The sequence below is a fragment of the Diaphorina citri genome, unplaced genomic scaffold, assembly GCF_000475195.1.
Source record: "Diaphorina citri unplaced genomic scaffold, Diaci psyllid genome assembly version 1.1 scaffold472, whole genome shotgun sequence".
NCBI classification, from domain to species: domain Eukaryota; kingdom Metazoa; phylum Arthropoda; class Insecta; order Hemiptera; family Psyllidae; genus Diaphorina; species Diaphorina citri.
This window is the reverse complement of record NW_007377907.1, coordinates 168,314-180,654: the sequence shown is the minus strand read 5'-3', so window position 1 is coordinate 180,654 and position 12,341 is coordinate 168,314. Positions and strand designations below refer to the sequence as shown.

Below are 12,341 nucleotides of genomic sequence, written 5' to 3'. Positions count from 1 at the left end.
CTGTCATTATATTTTTTGCTGAGATTCAAACAGTTCCCGGTCACTCATCCTTCCTTAGCCAAACTGGGAATGAACTTTTTTCACACAACTGGCCCAATTTTCTCCACATTTCTCATTAATTTGTCCAGTCTGACCTCGGCTTTTATTGCTTTCAAAGAAATCTATTACCATTCCCCCAGTGATTTATCACGTTTTATTTATTAGTTATATTTTATCACCTAATTCTTTTCATTGTCCTTTCTTCTCGAGATTCCCATTCAGCGGGGGTACTCGAAGATTTCTTTCAGACTTGATGGCTCTCGAAATCTTCTCCTTTGATCTGAAAAGACACAATATGGATCACATTGATCTCATGATTCTAATGTTAGAAAGACTGTCGACTCTGTAGAGTTATAAACTATAGTCCTTTTGGCTTTGGCTAAACAAAATTTTCCGAGTGGATGCCCTTCGCACTCAACCTTCGCTATTGATATAGCATAAGGAAATTTGAACTAGTCTACTCCCTGTTTATAGTCCCCTAGCTAGACGCTGATCTACTCTATGTTTATTGTCCCTGAGCCAGACATAGTCCTAATTGAAATAAACCTCTTGGAAAAAACTCACAATGAGGGAACCAAGTGTTAGACTACACAGTACAACAATTTTCTTTTTATTGTAAATTGTTTTCCTCTTTTTCCAACGTAAAGTGAAGCTTAAAAGCTTTCGGAGTATGCCTTTATAGATTTTTTTTTCTTATGAGAAAGAAAAAAATATTTTCTCAGTTAACTTTGTCTTTTTAATACATTTTTGAAGTACCTAATTCAAAAGACAATTACTTGGAATTTAAATTCCGTAGGAAATAAAAGAGCGAAGGATTTGCACATGAATATTATTGTAATCTTCTAGAATAGTAAATACTTAAATAGGTACCTTGACTGTTCCTGTTGTGTACTTGGACTTTAAAAACAAAACTTCTAAGTTTTACAAAAAGAAAAACCAAAAAATATCTACCGAATCAACTTACCTTGAAAATTTAAACTTGGTGAATACGCGTAAAGTCCCTTTGCTCCACTTTGTAATATACTCGTGTGCCATAAACAAAAGCGACCCTGTAGGTATTTATTTAATACAAAATAAAAACTTCACATTATAAAGCACCATATTTATGATATTAGAAGATATTATAATCATTGTATTAGTATCAACCCTCTTCTTTTCCAAGGTAATAGATTGCGCAAAAAATCTTTAAAGGCGTTTTCCCGAGTCTGTTTTTGACAGAAGGGAAATCGATGGAAACCGCGTAAGCTCATGGTAACAGGGTAGATTTATCTTTGGGCTGGGCCTATACTTACAAACTGGTTGCTATATAAGGTGCTCTTTGGGCCCATTCGATTATCCGTTCTACTTGACGTAGCCTAACCTATGTGACCACCAGGCCTCACCCCATATTAAGTTACAGCTGAAAATTACTTCGAAGAGCATATACGAAATTCCAACAATTTTAGTACGGTACATAATCAGGAACCTAGAGGAAAAAGAAAGAATTGAGATCTTGTGTTACCATATTACCAACTCTAATTTATTTATCACCCATACAATCAACCCTAATTTGGTTAGTGTTCTATGTAGATCCATAGGAGGTACCTAGGTTAGATTATTAATGGAAATCTGATATTTTATTTTCGAAAAAAGGTATTGTTACAGACCTATACATAGATTACCTTCATATCTATAACATTGACTTATCTCCAAATTTACTATACGTAATATTTAGACCTAGTACCTTCGTAGAATGTAGATGACTAAAATCCTAACAGTAACTCGGACATTATCTTACACACTGTATCTTGTGTTTTGTTTTAAGCGCATAAAAAACATCTAAAATGGGGAGTACTTTACTTTAAACTTTCTTTTTTTAATTTTCTTAGTCCCATTTTTTATTTGTTTTTTACATAATATCTCGACTTCAGGCTAAACTAGCTTCTGAGAGCTCTTTGAAATATTTTTTTCCATTTTTTTCTCCTCCTCGACTTGAAAGTATTCGAAAATTCCTCTCTCTTTCTTAAAAAAAAGAAGGAAAAATTTTTTAATAAAGAAGCTCATCCTGCCTACCATGTTTTATTGCAAGAGAACATTGGCCTTTCAATTTCTTAGCTTTATTTCCATCTGCGCTGGCTTACCCAGGTTTTGTTATGTACAGCTTATGAAAAATGGAAAATTCTCATTACCATTGTAGGTGTACGATTATGTGCCTGCATCCTAAATTGTACATTATTATACCTATCACGATTTGATTTCCGAAATCATGAGAATTATCTCTGCCCTCTATCCTATATGAAAACTGAATACTTTAAAATGTTTACACCCTTTTGTGTTCTTTCCCTGTTGCAGGACTCAGTTACATTGCTGAAGGTAAGTTCGAATTATATTTCGCGAAAGAAGGTTGAAGTTCGAATTACTCAGTGTGCGAAAAAGTTGATCGTCTGATTGCGGTAAAAGTGGGCGAATTAGGGACTTTGTAAAGGTCAAGGATTTGGCCGTTCAATTAGGAGCATTCGGTTCAGTAATAACGCCATACGCGTACATTCGTACAAGTATATCTAAAAAGTACCTAATAAACAGAGACACGAACCGATGAAAAGGAGAATAGATGGAGCAAAATCCTCTGAGATGTCAGCTCCACACGTTAGGCTGTGTCCACGCATAGTCGACCGGCCGTCAATCGAAGTCGACTGAACCGTCCACACTGCCTCGACAACATAGATTCACCTCGTTGATCGATATCGATCGACGGCCGGTCGACTATGACACACCCTTACGGTCGCTATTGACCGTCTGGTTCAGACCAGGTTTCTTCAGCGGCTGAAAATTGTGTGGCAGACCTTAAGCAAACAAGATCATCAGAGAGCCTACTTGGAAAGATTAGTAGATTCGTATAAGCTGAACCCATTCGGGGTAGTTGCCCGCACACTTAAGCCTCAGAGTGGGCTTTTCGTGTATGGACTTAAGCTGGGCCCATTTGGAAAAGTGTCAAGTTTGAGTGTTTTGGTTCACAGGTCACAGTGGGGTCAATCAGCTAGGGGGAGTGTTTGTCGGTGGCCGTCCTCTACCAGATTCCACCCGACAGAAAATAGTCGAGCTTGCTCATTCTGGAGCCAGACCCTGTGATATATCGCGCATCCTGCAGGTTTCCAACGGGTGTGTGTCCAAAATTTTAGGAAGGTAAGTGATCACTGTTTGTTATTTTGACTCTTTTTCTCACTTGGTAAGGCCAGCCACTGACTATCAGATAGATCTGACGCACCTCATCAGCCGTACCTGTCAAGTCTACCTACATATAGTGTGTGCTCATCATCAGTTAGGCCTGACAGGCGGACCTGATCTGGTGTAACTACCTGTTATGTCTACCTGAAAGTGATAAAGGATATTGCATGTAGATTAAAGAACTCCCTCAGACTCCTAGTTACCTACATATAATCATGCAGAATTGCATGGTAGTCTCTGACGTCCAAGGTCTATTTCTTTCTTGATTCTCCTTCATAGGTAGCAACGTCATTTCCATCACAATGACGAGAAAAAGTTTTGTATTGTCATCTGCAGAAGCACATTACAGCACCATGGTATGATGCTGGTGCACCGTTGAATAATAAAACCCTTTCACATAATAGCACCAAGGTATGAAAATGAAAGCACTCTTGTGTCTGGCAACAACAAAATCCAATTCGGAATTGTACAACAATATTAATAAATTTTCTACATTATCAGAAATAATTGGATTTAGCGAGAGAAAAAAAGTAAATAAAGTTTAATGAGTAAATAAGAGTAATTAACGTAAAGGAATTGAAAAGTGCTGAGCGCTGGGGCGTGTTTAATTCGAGTAAGCGTGACAGTGATTGGCTACTCATCCGTAAGCGATCTTATTTATCCCTTTTTTTCTCCCTTCCCCTCCTCGTCAGTAAAGTCCCCCTCCTCGTCAGTACAGTTGAAAAACTGAAGGACGCACATAATACACTTCATACAAGAATGTCAGATATCAAATTGAATATCCAAAAAATCTGAAGGTCAGAAGTGTAATGGTTCATTGATTGGCTCATAAACTATGCAGTTTCCCTGATGACGTGGGTACGCATATTAAATTCGAACCATAAAATATAAGAATAATAAAACATAGGTAGCTTCCTTATAATTTAGTAATAGAATGTAATAAAATCTGCATAGTATCATCAGATATATGTATGTAATAGGTAGGTAGCTACTAATTTTATTACATACTTGTGAGGATCACCTTGGTTTGGGAGTTCAAAATACATACTACCTAATTGTTAAGTGTAATGTTGGAAATAAAAATTTTCGGGCTAGTAAGACCGGAATCAATCATTGAGTATTTTTGAATTAGATGGGTATGAAAATCAAATTTCAGACCATAAAAAAAATTGACCTAGCTTAATGTACTCATAACTTTATGCCATATATGTAGGTACATGCAGGTAGCAAATAGGTACCATCACCTATCTTTTCCTCAGAAAAAGAAATTTTCCGACCTTTTTAACACAGCGTGACCAACCGCGCACGGGTGGTTATTTCATATGTTTCTCAAGGTAATGAACTGAAATAATGCGGTCCTGAAGAGTAAATTACAAAATTTTGGTGTCGCCTTATACCTATGTGTTAGACTACCCTGGCAGCAGGTAGCATTGCAGCAGCAAATAGAGTATCATGTCTACAGAGAATCCTCAGCAAGTCAGCAAAAGAAAAGAAAACTGGATGCGAGAGCTTACACACAGAAAACAGAGGGAGAAATATAATTTCACGAGAATAAGGAGGGGAGAGAGAGAGTGAAAAAAAGAAAAACATGTACAGAAACGGCGGAAAAACGAGAGCATGGGGGTGGAAGGGGGAGATTTTACTGACGAGGAGGGGGACTTTACTGACGAGGAGGGGAAGGGAGAAAAAAAGGGATAAATAAGATCGCTTACGGATGAGTAGCCAATCACTGTCACGCTTACTCGAATTAAACACGCCCCAGCGCTCAGCACTTTTCAATTCCTTTACGTTAATTACTCTTATTTACTCATTAAACTTTATTTACTTTTTTTCTCTCGCTAAATCCAATTATTTCTGATAATGTAGAAAATTTATTAATATTGTTGTACAATTCCGAATTGGATTTTGTTGTTGCCAGACACAAGAGTGCTTTCATTTTCATACCTTGGTGCTATTATGTGAAAGGGTTTTATTATTCAACGGTGCACCAGCATCATACCATGGTGCTGTAATGTGCTTCTGCAGATGACAATACAAAACTTTTTCTCGTCATTGTGATGGAAATGACGTTGCTACCTATGAAGGAGAATCAAGAAAGAAATAGACCTTGGACGTCAGAGACTACCATGCAATTCTGCATGATTATATGTAGGTAACTGATGCGAAAATCCTCTACAAGATCGGGGATTAGGTTCTTCTTCAACTTCGTCCTATTTTACTTCGACACTTCTATGATCTCCAAGGCAAACAAAATGGTTCGCTGATTATTCTATCTCTTGGGAGATTTGAATACGGGCTTCAGGTAACAAATTTCACAGAATGTCAATACAAAATGATAATTATTCGAAAGTTCCTACCTAATAATATCCATCCTAATGCCTACCCTAATGACTAATGACCAACATATCATAACTTCTATCAGCAAAGGTTCTACTACCAAGTCATATCATAAATATAGTCATGATAATGATAATAGTCGTAATAATGCTTCCTATCAAAGTTTAGCGAGAACACACATCGATTTCATGTAAGAATGAAATATGACTCTGAAGATTTAATGACACGAACATGAAGCTGATAAAAACATAAAATATTGGAAGCTATTTGTGTAGAGTAATATCTCAGGGACGTTGGGATGGATCTAGGAGACATGTGGAAAGAATAGGATATTATGAAGAAACAAGCTAAATTTTCCAGAAACGGAGGTTATTTTTAGCAATAGGAAGAATGGTGTTTACTGAAATCTTTATAAATTTTCACAGACAATAAAAGAGATTTACTAGATATGAAAGAGCTATGGAAAGTCATATTAGGAAACAATATACAGACAGCCGGTCTGCAAGGATAAGGAGAAATTGTTAAGGAAAGGATTGGACAGAAAAAAAATCCATTACCCAAAGAGGAAACAAATTTTTCAACGTGGAAAAGGTACGCTTTTCCGTTATCTTAATATTGTGTATTATTATAACATTTTTTTTTCTCTTCTTCGCTAAAGAGACATTTTCCGGAAGTTTATGCGGCAGGGTAGACCCGGTGCGTAAGGGAGGAGGGGGAGAAAATAATATATTTAACGTTAAAACACACTTTACCGTCAAATCTTTTTTATTGGGTTACACAGGCAGTCGCCATGGAAACGACGAATTTTCACTTTTCCTCTCGCTTGTTCTTATTTAAAGAGACAAACACAGAACTTTTCTTTATGACATCCAAACACTCTTCGTCTGAGGGGAAAAAGTTTGTCTTTGGGTGTTGATGTTGCTTTTGTTGTGTCACAAAGGATAAAGCAAACAGATATCATTGACTCGAGAACTGTGTGTTGTTTCTTCGTTTCTGTGTGAACGACGAACGAGGAGTCAAGAAAGATTGGAAAATAAGAAATCTGAAGTTAAGGACGAGGAAGAAATAATGAAAGGTATCTAAGGGAAAGGAAAATAGAGATCAAGGACGAAGGAGATAAAACTAATACCAAACAGGAGAATGAGGAAAATAGAGAGGTAAAAGATGACACAATAAAGGTACTGTCTTCTAAGAGGGTGATAAAGGATTACACAGGACACAGTAAAAGTTACTCTCCTCTCTGAGGATGATAAAATAAATACAAAATGGGGACATGATGAAGAAGTAGGTACAGAGAATCAGGGTATGAAGATAGTAAAATCAGGTCAATATAAATAAGTAGGTAGGTATTAGGTCGTAGTGACATCATGCCAGAGGGCTCAAGTAGCCGATGGCCCTACTTTTAAAAATAATTACTAGGTACGTACCTACTTATACTACACGTATCACTTTAATGGCCGATCTTACCACTGAAAGTTAACGCAGTGTTAAGAATTTTCTCTGACGTCACCCATTTGATTTGTACATTTTGTACACAAGTCAGTATTTCTTAAACTCTAGATTGACTGAAAACTCTCTGTGGTAAGATCGCGCATATAAGTCAGATCGATCTGGGGTCACTTACGCTAGGGATGTTGTCGTTGCTGCAAACGCCTTCTAAGGTATCTAAGGGAAAGGAAAATAGAGATCAAGGACGAAGGAGATAAAACTAATACCAAACAGGAGAATGAGGAAAATAGAGAGGTACCTAAAGGATGACACAATAAAGGTACTGTCTTCTAAGAGGGTGATAAAGGATTACACAGGACACAGCAAAAGTTACTCTTCTCTCTGAGGATGATAAAATAAAGACAAAATGGGGAAATGATGAAGAAGTAGGTACAGAGAATAAGGGTATGAAGATAGTAAAATCAGGTCAATCTAAATAAGTAGAGGTAGGTATCATGTAGCAGTGACATCATGACATAGGGCTCAAGAAGCCGATGGCCCTACTTTCATAAATAAGTACCTACTACATACTACATGAACCACATTGATAGCCGATCTTACCACTTACCACTGAGAGTTAGCACAGCCACAGAGTGTCAAGGGTTTTCTCTGTCTCATTTGATTTACACAGGCCAGTATTTCTTAAACTCTAGATTGACTGAAAACTCTCTGTGGTAAGATCAGGCATATAAGTCAGATCGATCTGGGGTCACTTACGCTAGGGATGTTGTCGTTGCTGCAAACGCCTTCCTGGAGCAACCGGTCCCGAATTTCCCACGCAAATATCGACGGACATTCGCGCTTGTAGTGGGAAATTTTCGAGACTACTTCCGCGGTAGCCACACGAGGTGTTTTTATTTTGTATTAAATAAATACCTACAGGGTCGCTTTTGTTTATGGCACACGAGTATATTACAAAGTGGAGCAAAGGGACTTTATTACGCGTATTCACCAAGTTTAAATTTTCAAGGTAAGTTGATTCGGTAGATATTTTTTGGTTTTTCTTTTTGTAAAACTTAGAAGTTTTGTTTTTAAAGTCCAAGTACACAATAGGAACAGTCAAGGTACCTATTTCAGTATTTACTATTCTAGAAGATTACAATAATATTCATGTGCAAATCCTTCGCTCTTTTATTTCCTACGGAATTTGAATTCCAAGTAATTGTCTTTTGAATTAGGTACTTAAAAAATGTATTAAAAAGACAAAGTTAACTGAGAAAATATTTTTCTCTTTCTCATAAGAAAAAATCTATAAAGGCATTTTCCAAAAGCTTTTAAGCTTCACTTTACGTTGGAAAAAAAAGAGGAAAACAATTTACAATAAAAAGAAAATTGTTGTACTGTGTAGTCTAACACTTGGTTCCCTCATTGTGCGTTTTTTCCAAGAGGTTTATTTCAATTAGGACTATGTCTGGCTCAGGGACAATAAACATAGAGTAGGTAGCATGATGAAGAAGTAGGTACAGAGAATCAGGGTATGAAGATAGTAAAATCAGGTCAATATAAATAAGTAGGTAGGTATTAGGTCGTAGTGACATCATGCCAGAGGGCTCAAGTAGCCGATGGCCCTACTTTTAAAAATAATTACTAGGTACGTACCTACTTATACTACACGTATCACTTTAATGGCCGATCTTACCACTGAAAGTTAACGCAGTGTTAAGAATTTTCTCTGACGTCACCCATTTGATTTGTACATTTTGTACACAAGTCAGTATTTCTTAAACTCTAGAGTCTAGATTGACTGAAAACTCTCTGTGGTAAGATCGGGCATATAAGTCAGATCGATCTGGGGTCACTTACGCTAGGGATGTTGTCGTTGCTGCAAACGCCTTCTTGGAGCAACCGGTCCCGAATTTCCCACGCAAATATCGACGGACATTCGCGCTTGTAGTGGGAAATTTTCGAGACTACTTCCGCGGTAGCCACACGAGGTTTGGAGCCACCTATTGCACGAGGTCTGATTGAACCGGTTTCATAATACCTGTGGACCAAAGGACACAAAAGGGTTAAGAACTTAAGGCTGCAAAGGACACAAAAGGGTTAAGGGGGTTTAAAAAGGGGAGGGATTAGTAAGACTAAATTATTTAGGTATTTTTGACTATACCTATTTGAATTGACAGTTTTTTTTTTTTTTCTTTTGCCTGCAGTTGATTTCTAATTCTGATCGACTGAAATTAACCCGAGCCCCAGTTCTCCAGACTTTACAAACAGGTGAGTAATACAATTAAATAAAATATCAAATGATAAAATATAGTCATCTACCAAAAAAGGATCACCTTTATCAACCCTTCACGAAATTCAAGCACCTAACTATAACTAGGCATAAAATGTCTACAGTTTCTGACGTTCCAGGCGCGTCAGCCTTTTACTTACTTTCCTATCCGTAACAAAACCAGAGATCAAATGAAACCTAGTAAACCTGCCCATATCAGTCTGATAGCCTCACAAGAAGAAACTAACTTGGGTACTGTATCACATGTTAAACGTGTATTTGGTTTGGATGATCAAAAACCAGAAAAAAAAATACCTATTGAAAAAAAATATCGACCGATAAGTTGTTAGAGACATTGAAGAAATTAGATATCCTGACATGCTGATGACAAGTTTGAAAAGGCTCAAATATCTTCGACTGTCTCTTCTGAGTTCTGAGCAAGGAAGAAATGGAGATATTTATGTTTATTTCGATAAAAAATACTAACTTTTTCGAGTTGAAAAAACTAGACGTTTTTGAAAAGGAACAGTGCAGTTTAGTGGGTAGTTTGAAATATTTTTTTTAGTTTACTGACTAAGGTATCACAATTTAAGCTGTTACTAGCCTATTGGCGCTCCTGATCCAAATCAATGTGCTTAGCTAAACAACATATTCGGTTGAGTAATTGTTGGCTTTACGTATTAACCTATCAACGTACGTTATATCGTAAGGCTAAAAGTTACACAACCGAAAATGTTAGGAAAACCCTCGTTAACTGTGGTCGTCTAAGAAAAGCCCATATTTGCCCGTGTCTGGCGCAAAAAGCTTTCAAAATTTTAAACCTACCGTCCTAGGATCTAGGACTCGTCTATAACCACTGTTCACAATCTATACCATCTGACAGGCTCCTTTGGACACATGTCCAGAATCTCACGGATAACTTTATCGAAGGAATCACTAGGAGACCGAAAACCCAGTCATGTGAGAAGGCAAACATCAATGAGTTACACCTAATTGATGCTGACGTTTTATATAAAAAAGTTAAAGGAGTAAAAAAACAACATAGCCAGTCTACCACTTCAAACTGGAACAAGCAGTGACGTTTTTCTTGTCGCAACCTTTTTTCGATATTTTTAAAAAATCCGCTTTTTTATGGGAACGAAAATGAAGGTATGAGACGTCTTTGAAAAATACCCACTTGTAAATGAAACCAAGTTGGACTGTCGAACTCAACCTGACAGATTGAAAAAGAAAAGACTTGTTACCCAGGTTCCGGGCAGGTATTATGTATTTTATTATCGTGATGATTATACTTTTCCCGGCGTTCTTAAGTCTCTTAGGACCCAAATTTTCGTTAAAGGAGTCTGAGGGAGTTCTTTAATCTACATGCACTATCCTTTATCACTATCAGGTAGACCTAACAGGTAGTTACACCTGATCAGGTCCGCCTGTCAGGCCTAACTGATGATGAGCACACACTATAAGGTAGACCTGACAGGTACGGCTGATGAGGTGCGTCAGATCTACCTGATAGTCAGTGAAGCCTCACAAGAAGAAACTAACTTGGGTACTGTATCACATGTTAAACGTGTATTTGGTTTGGATGATCAAAAACCAGAAAAAAAAATACCTATTGAAAAAAAATATCGACCGATAAGTTGTTAGAGACAGCCTCACAAGAAGAAACTAACTTGGGTACTGTATCACATGTTAAACGTGTATTTGGTTTGGATGATCAAAAACCAGAAAAAAAAATATTGAAAAAATATCGACCGATAAGTTGTTAGAGATATTGAAGAAATTAGATATCCTGACATGCTGATGACAAGTTTGAAAAGGCTCAAATATCTTCGACTGTCTCTTCTGAGTTCTGAGCAAGGAAGAAATGGAGATATTTATGTTTATTTCGATAAAAAATACTAACTTTTTCGAGTTGAAAAAACTAGACGTTTTTGAAAAGAAACAGTGCAGTTTAGTGGGTGGAATATTTTTTTAGTTTACTAAGGTATCACAATTTAAGTTAAGCTGTTACTAGCCTATTGGCGCTCCTGATCCAAATCAATGTGCTTAGCTAAACAACATAATATTCGGTTGAGTAGTTGTTGGCTTTACGTATTAACCTATCAACGTACGTTATATCGTAAGGCTAAAAGTTACCCAACCGAAAATGTTGTTAGGAAAACCCTCGTTAACTGTAGTCGTCTAAGAAAAGCCCATATCTGCCCGTGTCTGGCGCAAAAAGCTTTCAAATTTTTAAAACTACCGTCCTAGGATCTAGGACTCGTCTATAACCACTGTTCACAATCTATACCATCTGACAGGCTCCTTTGACACATGTCCAGAATCTCACGGATAACTTTATCGAAGGAATCACTAGGAGACCGAAAACCCAGTCATGTGAGAAGGCAAACATCAATGAGTCACACCTAATTGATGCAGACGTATATAAAAAACTTAAAGGAGTAAAAAACAACATAGCCAGTCTACCACTTCAAACTCTTGGCATTTTTCTTGTCGCAACCTTTTTTCGATATTTTTAAAAAATCCGCTTTTTTATGAAACTAATAAATAAAACGTGATAAATCACTGGGGGAATGGTAATAGATTTCTTTGAAAGCAATAAAAGCCGAGGTCAGACTGGACAAATGAGAAATGTGGAGAAAATTGGGGCAGTTGTGTGAAAAAATTTCAGTCCCAGTTTGGCTAAGGAAAAGGATGAGTGACCGGGAACTGTTTGAATCTCAGCAAAAAATATAATGACAGGGAGTCAAAGGAAAGTATTTTCTTCGTAGGTAGGTACCCTATTTAGACAAATAAAAATAACCAATCTGCCTTTCACCTGCAATAACTTTTAATCAAGCTTCAATTACGAGTAGGTATTAGGTATTTGTACATTGTATGTTTCGGACTTCTGCTAAATTCAATTCTAAACGAACTGAAAGAACTTGAATAGTTGTGTTTTATGAATCTGAGAGAGAACATAGGTCGGTACAGAAAATCTCATGTCATTTTTTGTACAACTGACTCAAGAAAAACTGCCTTTCTACTAAACCATCAGGTACATGTCTCATTAGGACTT

The 12,341-nt window shown here is 37.1% G+C and overlaps 1 protein-coding gene across 1 annotated transcript; it reads left to right on the top strand.

Moving 5' to 3' along the window:
- Positions 1-2,370: 2,370 nt before the first annotated feature.
- LOC103509188 (paired box protein Pax-6-like) lies at positions 2,371-3,205 on the top strand (the record flags this gene model as incomplete). Its single annotated transcript, XM_008473783.1, has 2 exons — positions 2,371-2,391; positions 3,036-3,205. Coding segments are annotated over 2 exons (191 nt in total), but the record flags the coding sequence as incomplete, so codon positions are not given.
- Between the last annotated feature and the right edge of the window lie 9,136 nt (positions 3,206-12,341).